Source organism: Eublepharis macularius, chromosome 7, assembly GCF_028583425.1.
Source record: "Eublepharis macularius isolate TG4126 chromosome 7, MPM_Emac_v1.0, whole genome shotgun sequence".
NCBI lineage: Eukaryota > Metazoa > Chordata > Lepidosauria > Squamata > Eublepharidae > Eublepharis > Eublepharis macularius.
In genome coordinates, this window is record NC_072796.1 from 143,577,176 (window position 1) to 143,592,017 (window position 14,842).

The 14,842-nt window shown below is 51.1% G+C and overlaps 1 protein-coding gene across 1 annotated transcript in view; it reads right to left on the reverse strand.

The window, feature by feature from the left end:
* Nucleotides 1-14,842, reverse strand: part of LOC129334028 (uncharacterized) — a 64,299-nt gene that overhangs the window by 32,330 nt on the left and 17,127 nt on the right. The window contains exons 7-10 of the mRNA XM_054985952.1: nt 8,617-13,669; nt 4,108-5,329; nt 1,871-2,096; nt 530-746 (exon numbers count right to left, since the gene is read on the reverse strand). Coding sequence (XP_054841927.1) covers nt 530-746; nt 1,871-2,096; nt 4,108-5,329; nt 8,617-13,669 — 6,718 coding nt within the window. The remainder of the gene's footprint in view (nt 1-529; nt 747-1,870; nt 2,097-4,107; nt 5,330-8,616; nt 13,670-14,842) is intronic.

The window sequence follows — 14,842 nt, forward strand, 5'->3', positions numbered from 1 at the left end:
TTCAATATAAAAGAATCTGTAATAGTAAGAGTTAAATTTAATGAAGGAGGCTGACTTGACTTGCTAATGCTGCATCGCCTCCAAACTCTTCCAGTAGTTTTTTTTACCCTTTCCATAGGTATACTCAGGGCTTTTTTTCAGCTGGAATGCGGTGGAATGGAGTTCTGGAACCTCATGAAAATGGTCACATGGCTGGTGGCCCCACCCCCTGATCTCCAGACAGAGGGGAGTTTAGATTGCCCTCCATGCCACAGAGCGGTGCAGAGGGCGATCTAAACTCCCCTCTGTCTGGAGATCAGGGGGCGGGGCCACCAGCCATGTGACCATTTTCTCCGAGGGCAACCCACTGAGTTCCACCACCTCTTTTCCCAGAAAAAAAGCCCTGGATATGCTTGTGTGAAAGAAAAATGTGCCGTCTGCCAAGAAATGCTATTCTGACTCATTTAATTTTCAGGATCAGCATCAGCTCCACGGGTCAGAGTGCAAAACAATACCCAAACAAACCCGCCTGTCCCCCGCCAGGCTTCACTTGCCGTCTCAGCAGAGATGTTCTTCACGGTCCCAAGGTGCTGAGTCACTTCCTGAATGCCCTCCAGCTTCGCCACCTCGTCTACTCTCCCATACACAGCCTTCACCCGACTGTAGGCTGCTCCAGCTTCTGTCTTGCGGTCCGGGCACCGCTTCTTCAGATTTCCAGACTTATCCTTCATGTCTTCAAGGAGAGCTTTCAGTTCCTTATACCACTCCTGGAGGGAGAAGCAACACAGGAATTGGAGGCAGTCTATGCGGGAAGAGAATTTGGTTGCTCTAATGCATTAGTTTATAACAAACCATCATCAAGCGATAAAAAAAGAAGACCCGAAGAACAAAGGCCCTGCCTGCCTGTGGTGCCTTGCACAGGCCACACGGCCCACCATTTAGGTTCTGCCCCAGCTCTTCCATGCTTTTGTTTGTTTTACTTTTTGCTGTAAGTATACAAAATAATACAATACTGTCAAAGCTTCTGAATAACATCATAACATAATATAATCCCAATAAAGAGTCACCGTATACCTATGTATACACAGAACAAAACTTCATCAGACATTCTCATCCAGTTTGACATTATTCTAATAAGAAATAAAAGACTGCCAGTTTTCAATAGACCATTTTCGACAGACATCTGAATGCGGTCATTTTGTCCATAAGGACGGTAAGAACAATGGCTTGTTTGTTTTTTATATTGGTAATAGTAACTGTAAGCCACCTCAAGCAGGATTCTGGAGAAGAGGCGTAAAAATTCCTAAGCAAATAAATGAGCCACACGTTACCTAACTAGGGCTGAATCTACCCAAAGGGGTTTGTCCCATGGTGACCATGTGGAGGGGGTGTGATTGTTGCTCCGTTCACGCTTGCAGTGGATTCCACATGGCACAGAGGAGGGGCCACTGGAGGAGTGGGAGGGGTAGCTGTGAATTTCCGGCCTTGGGCAGGGGTTGGACTAGATGGTCCTTGGGGCAACCTGAACCCCATTCTCTGTCAGGACTGAGGCCTGTCGAGCTCCACAGAGTGAGATGGGGGGAGCACCATCCCGCTGCCAACCACAGAGGGTCACAGAGCCAGTTTGGTGTAGTGGTTAAGAGCAACAGGACTCTAATCTGGAGAAACGGGTTAGATTCCCCACTCCTCCACTGGAGGTCAGCTGGGTGACTTTAGGTCAGTCACAGCTCTTCCAGAGCTCTCTCAGCCCCACACACCTCACAGGGTGATGGTTGTGGGGATAACGATGACATACTTTGTAAACTGCTCTGAATGGGCGTTAAGTTGCCCTGAAGGGCGGTCTATAAATCAAACACTATTATTCTTCCTTCCATGTAACACAGCCACTTACGTCCTGTGAGAGAAATTCCACACATGCTTCGTAGGGCCTGCCCCCCACAGCCCTGGAGATCTCCACCACCACCGCAGTGCAGGCTCTCATGGCGGAGGTGGGCAGCACAGCCTCCTCCTCCAGCAGGGCATTTAGCAGGCTGCTCTTCCCTGCCCCGGTGTTCCCCACCACTGCGATGTAGGTGCTGGGCATTTTGGTAGCCTTCTGCAGCTCTGCAATCTGCTCCCTTGAAAGAATCAGAAAAATCAGTATGTACATACATATACATATACATATACATATACATATACATATACATATACATATACATATACATATACATATACATATACATATACATATACATATAAGCCTACACCCTCAGTTTTCCAGTTCTTTCAATTACGTCTTGCTCCTAAGCTGGCCTGTTCTTCAGACGCTGCTGACCTGGCCTTGCTGATCCACGTTACAGAAACCTCTAGGCTGGACTCCTCTAAGGTGCTCTATGCAGAGCTGCCCGTGAAGGTGTCAGAGGTGGCCCTGAGACTCCTATCCAGTGGCAGCCACCCGGAACGTGCCCTGCTAGCTTGGGGCAACTGCACTGCTCGCTCATCTGCATCCAGCCCCAATTCAAAGGTGTGTGTGTGGGGTGGGGTGGCCTTTAAAGCTCTGCTCCATTCCAGAGGGCTGTTGGTGGAGGCTAAACTGTGTGTGGCAGCTTTTCACCGAGTTTAATTGCATACTGGTTTTAATGTGCTGAACGCTTATGATTTCTCTGTCTTGCAGCTCCTCTTGTTTTGTTAGCTGCCTTCAGTTTACAGAGATAAGGCAGAGTATAAATGTTCCAAATAAAGAAATAAAACTAACATTAGTAACTTTTTCCACCTTCAAGGCTTTGACAAAGAAAGCTGGTGGCTGGCTCAACGAGCCCCTCAGCCCACCTCCTCTTTCTAAACCAAGCAGACCCCCTGCTCTCACCTGGCCCCACTTGCGCAGCCCAGTCTTTTGCTGTTCCTCAGACTCAGCCAGCCCCTCTGGCCATGCTGATGGAAGCTTTTTAGACCCCCCAGTTGGATTACCATAACAAACCCTTAATGGCAACCTGGAAACTACAACTGGCTCAGCAGGCGGCAGACCAGAGAGGGCTGATGAGAGCATATGCTTGCTGCCCATTTTCAAACAGCTACACTGGCTGCCAGCCTAGTTCTGAGTAGAACAATTCAATAATAACAACAATTGATTTATATACCGCCCTTCAGAACAACTTAATGCCCACTCAGAGCAGTTTACAAAGTATGTCATTATTATCCCCACAACAAAACACCCTGTGAGGTGGGTGGGGCTGAGAGAGCTCTGAGAGAGCTGTGACTAGCCCAAGGTCACCCAGCTGGCTTCAAGCGGAGGAGAGGGGAATCAAACCCGGCTCTCCAGATTAGAGTCCTGCTGCTCTTAACCACTAAACCAAACTGGCTCTCTCTCAAGATGCTGGTTATGACCTGGAAAGCCCTTCACACCCAGGGCCCAGGTTTCTGAAGGACCATCTCCTCCTATGTGTTCCTGCGCACCACCTACGGTCCTCAGGCTACCACTTGTTAGTTGCACCCCCCCTTAGGACTGCCTGCCAAAACTTTTCCCATCACAGCTCCCACCCTGTGGAGCAGGCGTTCCAAAGAAAGTGTGCGTGTGGGGGGGGGGGGTGCTGTCTTGAGACTTTTTAAGAGGCACTTCTATTCACCTGGGCATTTAATGGGGTTTCATCGGCAGACAGTGGGGGCAGGAGTTACTTGGGGTTTTATTATACTGTTTATTTTGTATTTAGAATTGTTAGGCACCCTGAACCACAGAGTACATTTTAATTAATAAAACCAGTACACTATACGTGATTAAGTGACTTGCGTCCTGCCAAAAGAGACTCCTGGGTCTCAAGGTCTGCCTTGTTTCTTCTGGTTAGCAGAGGCAAGAACTGAACCCAGGATCTTCCGCCTCCAAAGTGGGTATCTACCACTGAGCCCTGGTCTTCCCCTCAAGAGGCCAGAGGCCATCTACACAACACCACAGGCACGACAAGCGAGGCAGTCAAACCACAAAATGGGCCCAAGCACACGCATGCCTGCCTAGAGTCCGCCAACTACCTTTGCTCTCACGTGGATGTGCCAAAATTAGTTTCTCAACACAGACATGAGAAGACAAAGGTTTGCAGCAGCAGCTCCTAGCGAGCTTGCCTCCCACAAGGACCATCACCCACCAAGCAATTTTACCTCCATTTCTCCATATGCATGTCATCAATCCCCTCTACGGCACAGAGGGACTGCGAAATCTCTTCCAGCACAGAGTGGCACTCCTGCAGCTGAAAAGCAACGTCTCGCTCTGAGGACGCCCAGTGCTTCCCAGGGCTACTCTCTGCTCCATCTGCACTGCTGGGACTTGAGTTCTGAACAGAACCATCGCCATAAGGCCAAGGATCGCCCTGGGGTGGAGGATCAGATGCCCTGGGGCAGACCATGGGTGTGGAAGAGCGTCCCTCCTTGGCTTCAACACACATGGGATGTTCGTCACCAGACTGCACACTCGCTGCATCTGGCTGCCTGGACACCTCGGCCTCATCCAGTCGATGAAGAAGGAGCCGTCTGTCTTTATCGTGAAAATTCACAGGACCTCCAGTTCTCTCTGGCACCTGATTTGCTGAGGCCTCGGCCGTTCTGGGCTTCTGCAAAATTGGGACGACTGGAGAACAAGCTGTGGGGTAAGGCCCGCAAGGGCTGCTGCCCGCAGACTGTATCTGGGGATCACATGGATGTCCTGCTTCTTCTTTAAAGACATGAGAAACAAAAGGCAGACCAGCCGACTGGACCGATACTGGAGCATCTCCCTGGACCAAGGGGCTACCAGCTGGAACCTGATTAACACCCACACCAACAGTCAGGAAGGGCGCAGCATCTCCTTGGGCAGCACTGCTGGCGTCTGTTTGCCCTGCCCATCCTGCCCCGCCTCTGCCCAGGTCCCTTTCAAGACTTCCCCCAAAGCCTTTCCTCTGGGGGTTATCAGCTATGCCAGCAGGGCCACGAGGCGGCAGGGGACAAAGGAAGGAACGGTCTTCCCTGCTCTGGCACTTCCTGCGTGCACCAGCATCGACTGCCGTGACACCTCCTTCCTGCTTCACAGATCCGAGCGAACACGATCCATTCAGCGGAAACCAGGAATTCTCGGCCTGACTGCATGCTCGAGTCTGGCCAGGGCAAGAGGCCACGGAGGGTAGCAGAGAGGAGCTCGGCAGTGCAGAACCTTCGCCCCAAGGATCAGCCACAGTGGGGCAGCTGACTGACTCAGAAGCAGGGGCAGCAGGAGTTGTGCTCGAGGGAGACGCATGCCCCTCCTCAGAGGAGAGCTCCCATTCCGGACAACGAGTCGGCTCCACCTTCACAGCATCGTTCCAGAGAGTCGAATCAGAAGGCTGGGGAGGGCTGGGTTTACATTCCAACTCTGCGGAAAGAATTAATGTCATTTCCCAAGCCGGAAATCAGAAAACGTTAACAGAGAAACGGTTCTTCCCTCTCAGCTGGCATTCAGAGTCGGAGAGAGAGGCTTTTCAGCCAGCAAGCAAGTCTTGTCTTTCAACAGATGCTATTAAGGGATGTAGAGAAACGCCCTCCTCCACCCAAGAATTCACCCCAGTAGTTCAATCACTGTGACTACACTCTGTGTGCGCTCAGGAACCCAGCTGCAAACTCCTAGCTGGCAGGAAGGGGGGGGAAGAGGAAGGAGCCATCAAGCTCCAGGCACAGAGCACTCAAGCTCTTGGTTACGCTAATGACTCCGGCCAAAGCAAGAAAACTGTTGACCACCCCACACCCTGCTGGAAGATGACACCCAAGGGCATAGAGAGGGAGATCGCTGATGGGCTATAAATTTTAATAAAGAAATAACAATGGAGGCATGGGAATACTTGTGGAAAACTACAATGAAGACAACGACATGTACTAATATTAAAGAGAACATTTACAAAATGATCTATCGTTGGTACATGACACCAAAGAAGATTGCGCTAGGGAATTTGAACACTTCTAATAAATGCTGGAAATGTAAGAAGCATGAGGGCTCCCTCTATCATATGTGGTGGTCATGTGAGGTAGCCAGGCAGTACTGGGGGGAAATAATAAGAGAAATGAGTGAAATTTTACAATTTCAAATAAATAAGAACCCAGAACTCCTGCTACTAAACTTGGGAATGGAGGGAATTCCAGCCCATCATAGGACGTTAATATTTTATATGACAGCAGCAGCCAGACTTTTGTATGCGCAAAAATGGAAAGTACAAGAAGTGCCAACTATTGAAGATTGGATCTACAAATTGCTGTACATGGCAGAAATGGACAAGATGACAAGAAAACTGAGAAATCTGGACTCAGGGCAGTTTAACACAGACTGGGAGAAGCTGAAACAATATCTGGAGAAGAAATGGGAGGTGGGAGGAAAACTGTGGCAGTTTGAGAACTACTGAAGTACTGAAGTAGGGGGGGAGACTTTACCGGGGGGAGAAGAGATAAATGTGAATTAATAAGCAGTTAGACTAATAGATTGACATACATATAGATATATATAGGTTAACAAACAGAATATAGATAGAAAATAATTAATTTTAAGGATTAAATATAAGGATTGAGTAACCAACAATGTTTTCTTTCTTTGGTAAGATTTGTAAAATGTACCAAACTGAATGTTGGAAGATACAGATGAGTCAAATTGATTGACTACGTGATGAGAGCTATGTAGAACTATTACAAAAAGATAGAATGAGTAATATATAGAGAATAAGTCAAATTGTTTGATTTAAATGAATGTATGATTTACATGGTTCATGATATATAGAAATATTTGAAATTGAAAAATGGGATAAATTGTTTATCTAAGATGGAAACAAAGACTTACAGTTTGGGCATACAATGTTAAAAATAGTTAAGGGTGCACTGCTTAGATTAATGGAGAATATATATTTGTTTTAGATAGAGGAATTTAATAGAAGTAAGGGAAAGGGGACAAAGGGTCGGAAAGCTGTTGGAAGTCAACAAAAGGGGGGGAAAGGGAGGGGGTTAGAGATGAAAAATTGGGGAAAATTGAATGTAAATGTAAAAATAATGGATTCTAACCCAATAAAAATTTTTCAAAAAAAAAAAGAGAGGGAGATCGCTGAATTGCTAGAACGTCTTCTCTTCCTCATGGAACAGGAAGATCCGGAGGACCCCAAGGTCATGGACTCTCCAAGGCAGGCTACACGTTCTCTAGACAGGGAGGAAACTCTCCTTCACTCCTTCTTACTCTGACATCTTGCTCTTTACTTGGGAGCACAAGCCATGAAAATCAAAGCTTTCACCAAGGGACTCCATCTTGCCCACCAGCAGCAGATCTAGGGTTGCCCGCGCCCGGGGCAATCCTAGGCCGACCACCTCTCTTTCACGCGCTCCCCGCGCTGTGTGATGCCGTCACTTCGGTGACGTCATCACGCAGGGCGGAACGGTGGAGGCAGCGTGCGGGGCTGGGAAGCCTCCCTGCAGGCGAATGGTGTGGACGGCCTCGCAGCCCCCCGTGCTGCTTTCGCCTACCCCGCAGGACATGGGGCAGCCATCTTGCTGCGGGGCAGGCGAATGGTGCGGGCAGCCCCACAGCCCCCTGCACTGCCTTTTGCCTGCCCTGCAGGACAGGGGGTGCGCGGCAAGCTGGCCGCCCCCTGTCCTGCGGGGCAGGCGAAAGCAGCACCGGGGGGGGGGCTGCGAGGCTGCCCGCGCTGCTGCCTGCGCCCTCTGGAAGCTGCTCCCAGCACCCCCTCCCTGGTGGCGCCGGGGGCAGACTACCCCCCCGGCCCCCCCCTCGATCCGGCCCTGTTGCCCACTGGGCCAGGGGCAATGGGGAGAAGATCCAGCCAGAACTAAGCTTAGGCTGGACTTTAAATTATTGCATCTTCAAGGAAAGCCAGCCTGTCCTAGTTAGTTCCAGAGGAGTTAGTCGTGTTAGTCTGTAGTTGCAAAATAGTGAAGAGTCCAGTAGCACCTTTAGGACCAACCAACTTTATTGTAGCATGAGCTTTCGAGAATCACACCTCTCTTCGTCAGATGCATCTGACGAAGAGAGCTGTGGTTCTCAAAAGCTTATGCTACAGTGAAGTTGGTTGGTCCTAAAGGTGCTTCTGTCCTAATTAAACATCGATTAGGGGAAGTTCTGAGTGTAGGGAAAGGGGAATGCACGTTTTCACCTTTTTTTTGCTCCTTTACTCAGTCTGAAATGGTTGAATAGACTCTGTGTATTTTTTTTATTTATTAACTCTTTTATATTTTGAAAATTCTAAGCCTGATCTCTGGAAAAGCTCCTCGCCTATTTGGCCTTGCTGCCGGGAGTGTGGAAACAGGGAGGGGCAGCAGGTAAGCGAGCCATCCCTGGACCACAACAGCTCAAAATTGCCAAGGTGCGATAAGTCACCTGCAGGCTAACTTTTAAGAATGTAGCAGGAAGCGTGGCACCGAGGCAAGCCTTAACCAGCAAGACAGATCCTGACTGCCAGTTCTGTGAGAAGGGACCCAAGGAACTGTCTTTCAAGAGACTGGGGAGGGCAAAAAGCACGCAAAAGAACCCGAAGCACCCCCACAAAACAAGCTTCCAGAGGAAAGCACAACAGTCACACAGGACTCTCAACTCCTGAGTTTCTGAGATGAGGGCACTGCCAGCACACCATGCTCAGCTGCACATTCTCCACCCTAGCATGTGCCACCACATTTTACCTTGGGACGGGGGATCTTCATGGCTTCTTCGGAGGAAAGTGCCGTCTTCTATTTGCATCTTACTAGTGCTCTCATCCGGGTCCTCTCTGGTTTCCCCAACTGGGTCACTTGTGCAGGATGTGACCCATTCAGAGGCTTCTGTGTCGGGAGCCTTATGGCTCTCTTCCCCATCAAACGTACCATCTGCCTGCTGAAGAACAGGCGCGTCAGCGTTCTCTCCAACGGCATCAAGATGACTTCCGGGTTCCACCAGCACCTCCCCTTTGGGAGTCAGGACGCTTTCAGAAGATGACACACGCATGTCAGAGGGTGCGCTTCTGTCCTCCTTACGCCAGTCCATGTCAGCGGGTTCAGGGGAGCAGCACCCCCCTGAAGGCCAGTCTACCTCTGCAGCTTCAGAAAGCATTTCATGGAGCTGTCCACTTCCCGTTCCAAAAGAGCTCCTGCTTTCTGGTTTTGGGAAAAGCTCAGAGTGTTCAGTCTCTGTTGAACTATTGGAGATATCAGAAAAAACCAAGTCCATGTTCTTTCCACAGGGCTCCTGCACACACTGCCTCTCAGGAGACGCACCAGGAGCATTCGACGGAGAATGTTTTAACACTGAATTAATGCTGGACTGAAATTCTTCCTCCTCGGATAAGCAAGCTTTCCACACACTTTCAGGAACATCGTGTGCCAATTCTTGGCTTGGTTGTTGAGTATGGGAGCCCAAAGAATGGGAGACAGCACGTGCAGACGAGCCTGGCTCATCCAGGGAGGGATCCCAGGGCTTGACCCGATTCACTTGAGGCTCAGCATCTAGTCTTAGAGATGGATCTCGCTCCTCACCGGCTGACCTTCTCTCCGCCTCTGACCTGGCTGCAGACTTACAATCCGTCTCTTCAGAAATTCCTACTTCATGGGGCAGTGCAGACATTTCTGCTTCCAGATCTTCACCCGCTGGTTCCGCGGGGCCAGGTACCCTGTTAAAGTAAGTTCTCACTATCTGGGCAATGCTGTCCGTATTCTTCTCTTCCTTCTCGTCAGAGTGCAGCGTTATCTGGTTGCTATACTGCTCAACAAACTTCTCTATAGTTCTGCCGCACTGGTCCTGACGCCGCTCTAAATCAAGGGGGGCAGTGAGCAGTTGGGCGGACGAGTGCAAGTCGGACCCAGAACCCAGCAGGCAGAGCCTCTTTGGACCGCGAGAAGCATGTTCTGAATCCAGCAGCCCAAGCCCCTGGTCTTCACCGAAAGGCCTTTTTCTTGAGGAACAGCCTTCCTCTTCCTCTTCCTCTTCCTCTGGAAAAGGACTCCTGCCATACTCTGAATTCTCTGACTCGTCACCACATCCCGGACCCTCTTCAGATTGGCTTGCATTTTCTTGGGGCCGCCGCGTTTCCGTTCCCGGCTTCAAGCGTAACAGTGCTTTCCCTCCTGTCTTCTGGGCATGATCAACTTTCCCCACACAGACACTGGTTGGGGTTTCACTTTGCAGACGCTCCCCGTGAGTTTCTCCAGCTTCAAGAGTCCCCCCTCCTGGCTGTCTGGCAAACCTGCTATCCAGAAGCCCACAGTCTTCAAGAAGCTCAGAACCAACCTCTTCCGGCAGTCCAGGACCACCACCTGGGGCTTGCACCTCTGTCCCAAGTTTGGCATCGCTTTCTAAGGGACACAAATCTTTTCCAGAAACACGTGAAAGGTTCAGAGGCACGAGTTCTGTCCCTTCAACAGCCTGGTCCTCTAGTTCTTCAGCCACTGCTGCAGCTTGCCCTAAAAGTGGTGATTTTTCACCAACAGCCATGTCTGCAACAGAAGCCTGAGGCAGAGCCAGCGTGCTGCTGCTTAGGCCACAGCAAGGTTCGCAAGGGGACGGGTCCTGCTGTTCCAAAGTGCTCGCAGCCTTGTCAGTTTCTTGGCGGGCAGCCTCACGCGGACCCCGCGCAGTCAATTTGCCACACGCTTCGCTGTTCTCCGCCACCTCACCCAGATGCGCCGCTGAATCTGAAATTAAAGCATCTCTTTCTTGCAGAATGATGGCTTGTCTGCCAGAAACACGGTGGGCTTGGCTGCTGCCATTTTCTTCTCTTTCGGCTTCAGAGTCGGATATGTGCAAGTTGAGCTCATCACTGCTGGAGGACTCTGGGGCCGCCACAGGGACAGCTGGGCTTTCCCTGGGAAGGTGCCTGGCTGTGCTTCCTGGGAGAGCGCTCCCAGAGCCAGCTCCAGAGCCAGCTGCAGAAAAGCCCAGTGACAAACGGCTTTCTTCTTCTTCTTCCCTGCAGAGTGGGCCTTTGGGGCTCTGCTCCAGCCCATCGCCCTCTTCAGGGACAGTGACTTCTTCACTGCAGCCTCCTGGCCTGGGTGGGGCTAAACACTCCACAGCCATCTCCGTTTCACAAACTTCCTCCCCAGCACTGCCTTCCATAGGGAGGTCATCAGGGGAAAGTGGCCCTTTCCCAGCACTGGCTCCTTGGGGCTTCGGCTCGGGACTATTTTCCAGGCCCCGGGGCTCACCAGCACGCAACTCTGGCTCTTGGCTGTCCTGAGGCAGAGGAGACTCTTCCTGGAACCCCAGGTGGGTTGAGCAACCAGAAGACACTCCATAGCTCTCATGGCAGTGAGTCTGTCTTTCCGCTGGGGTGCCATTTTGCTCCGGTGCTACTGTCTTGTGATGCTCGTGAGCATCTTCTATGGGCTTGGCACCCACAGCCCAGCCCTGGGCCCTTGCGTGGACGTCGTCATTCCGGTCTGCATCCTGGGCATCCTCACAGTCACCTTGCTTGGGCCAAAGGAGGCTGTTTTCACATCCCAACATGCCCCCTTCAGTTCCTTCACTTCTTTGAACTGACAATGGTACATCTATGCAAATGTCTTCTGAGTGATGGATCCCTTCTTCTTCAAGGGTGTCGCCAGGTAGCCGGAAAGTTGGAAGCAGCCTTGCGTGTCCATATGCCGAAGTCGAAGAGGAATGTGCTGCATCCCCTCCATGGCTTCCTGCACCGCCACCGCTCACTCGCAGGGCAGTAGAGGGCTGACCCAACCGTCTCTCCGGCTGGTCCTCAGGGTCACCTTCTCCAGCTGCAGCCCCAGGAGGCAATGCTGGGGCCATGCTTCTCCCTCTTTGTGCCTCTGGCTCACTTCCTCCAGGGGTGCCACCACGATCCAGGTCTTCTTGGGCCTGGCTCTCACGGCCAGGTAGGGAGTCAGGCTCTCCCCCACCAGGAGACACAGCCAGCGATGCAAGAGCAGGTCTCAGGGCAGCACCCTCTCCTTCGGGCGTCTCTCCCTCACAGTCAAGCCTGAAAGCACCAGGCTGAGGGCCCTCTGCCGTGGAGTCCATTTCAGCCCGTTCAGTCCTTCCGTGCTCCAGTTCTCTTTCAGCTGCTGTATCACTACCACCCCCTTCGTCCCACATTCCTTCAGTAAAGGTCTCGCTCCTCTGAGAGGGACATGCCTCAAAATACTTCTCCTCCAAGTCCATTGGCTGTTCAAGGCGATCAGCTTCAAGTGGCTCCTCGAGAGCAATCCCTTTCTCCAAAGCCACGCCAGCAAATGAAGCAGGAGCTGCCGGCGTTGTGTCTGCTTTGCAAGTTTCCAGAAGATTTCCTGAAGACGAGTTTTCCAGCTTCACAGCAAAGGATGCCACAGCAGTTACAGCCCTCTCTCCGGAAAACTCTTCCTTGGAACTGACCTCATGGGTTGGAAAATCCAACACAGAAGCCTTGGGTAACTGCTGCAGAAGCGTCTCCTCAGCCATGTGTGTGTTTAACGTGCTGCCATCATGCTGGAGAACTCCCAAGGTTCCAGGGGCATCCCTTTCTCCTCCAGGTTGTGCCACGACTGGACCCTTCTCTCTCTCCTTTATGTCCCCCGTCTGAGTTCCCACTTCGGCATAGCAGATCTCGTCGCCGCTAGTGTCATCGGTAATGCCCCCCTCCATCTCTGGAGCGACCGAGCCCCCGTCTCTGGGGCCAAGATGGCACTCCATTGCTAACCACCTGGCGTTCATAGGAGGCGACATTTCCACCTCGCCTTCTCCCCCAGAAGCACTTCCTTGTGAGTCTGCTTCACGGGTGTCGCAACCACTTGGGATCTCACGTGGCAAAGTCGTGTTTGGAGCCCCAGAGCCCACCTTCTCTGCAATCGTCAACCTTGCGGGAGAGGCTCTCCCTGGCTCCTCCCCACTAAGAAGGTCCTCAGGAGTTCTGCTTCCCGAGCTAGAAGAGAGCAACTCCAGCATTTCTGTATCAAGACTGTCCGTTTGGTTTGCAAATGAATTGTCCGTTATGCTCTCATCAGCTGCCCACTCTGCTTCCCCGAGGACAGCTTCAGGTAAAAGCTTCTCCACAAAGAGCTCGCCATGTCCTTCCACAGTTCCTTCTTCTATACTGCTCTCCTTAGAGCAACCTGCTGCTGCCACCTGACCACCACTCGCTGCTTCTTCCATTAATTCTGTGTCCTGCACTTGTTCAGAAAGGCAGGGTGTGTCACATTTAGCCGTTTCTCCAGTACTTTGATGAACTTCCATCATCATTATTTCCTGACCACACGGAGAGCCACTAAGGCCCAGCTCTTTGGTGCTTGGGGGAGAGAGCCTAGGGTCAGGACTGCCTCTTTCCCCCGCCTGAAAGGAGCCGCACATCGTTTCAAGAGCTCCTTGGGAAGAAGGTGCTGCAGCGACAGGCCTCTCCTCCTCAAGAATTGCATATTCGGGAGAAACCGACCTCAGAATCCCAGAAGTGAGCTGAACAGAACCTTCTTGCGCAGAATCGGGTGATGCACCCAGCCGAGGATCATCTGGCATTTCCAGCAAACTTGAAGTCAAGTGAAGAGAGTCTGTGGCCGGCGAAGATGAGAGAGGCGGCTGCACGGATGCAGCCGAGGGGAGCGGCATGGTCAGAGCGGAGACTACGGCAGGAGGGCAGCAGCCGCGGTGCGCGTTCTGTTCAGACAGAGCAGGACAAGCAGGCAGGGCCCCTGGTGCAGCACACGCCTTCCGGGGTAGGACAGCCTTCATCTCCAAACCCAGGCTGACTTCTTGGGAGGCCCTGGCAGCGGCCAACACAGGAAACTGTATGGGAAAGAGAATGAAAAGTGAACACACAGGCCTTAATCCACAGGTACTTTCCACACGGTGTTGCACAGACTGCTAAAGCCAGGTAGAACCATTCAGAAGGCACTCTGAGATTCCGACAGGCAGGTGGGATACAAGCGTTTTAAACGAACCGGTTTGGGAGAGGAAATGGAATGGAGGAAGGGTCTGTTGCCTTGAAGGGCCTCCCAGCTCATGCCAGGTTCCAAGCATAAAGCTCAAAAGCCTTTTCCCAGCCTGTTCTCCTAGCAGCCTCTCCTCAATGTTGGAAGAGGAGGATTCAGTGTTGGAATAGGCGACTCAGCCTGCCTTTGGACACTGGGGGGGTGCTGCATGCCTCTTTGAATGTAATGTATAAGTCTAGCAATCTGCCACTCTCGTCTGAGGTGGGAACACCTACTGACTCCTCCTCTCTTGCCTCTGTGCTTCTTGGGAGATTTCACACCTTCCCTCATGCTCTTCTAAGAGAAAGATGTAAAGCCACCATGCTCCTCATGGAGCCCTTCTCTTTGTCCACAAATCCTCTTCCAGCCTCGCTGCCTATATTTTCAGGCCGTGGTATTAGCTTAGTGAATGTAACTCTGTAGATAGGTTCTTTCCCTTGATATTACCAGAAGATATTGCTATGGAGAAATCTGCTACAATAAACTGTAAGTTCTATCTTTCTATGAATTTTGTCTGAGGATTAATTAATGCACGTTTGTGAGGGTTTAAACGCTTCTGACTAATGGTTGTTGGGGGTTTTCCGGGCTTCTGACTAAATTACTCTGCTATGTTACTCTGCTAAGTTACTAAACTAAAATATATAAAATACCATAAATATCTAACATTCAGCACCATCCCTTTCCTCAGGTTTCAGAGGGGGACAAACCAAAGAATTAGAAAGATAAAGAGGTCAGGTATGTAGATTGCTATTCTCAGGATTTCCTCCTCCTGACTTCCTCCCTCCCACTCTTCCTGGCTTTGTTCCAGGCAGCACCTCTCTCCTCTTTCTCCCTCCATCTTGGGAGCATGGATGCAGGACTTGTCCTGCATCCATGTCCATCCTTAGACTAGATAGGTAGTTAGGATGTGTCTCTCCTCCTTTCCTATCAGAGTATGGAGTTCCTATGATAAAGAACTCTTATTTCCTTTCTAAATATAAGCAAACGT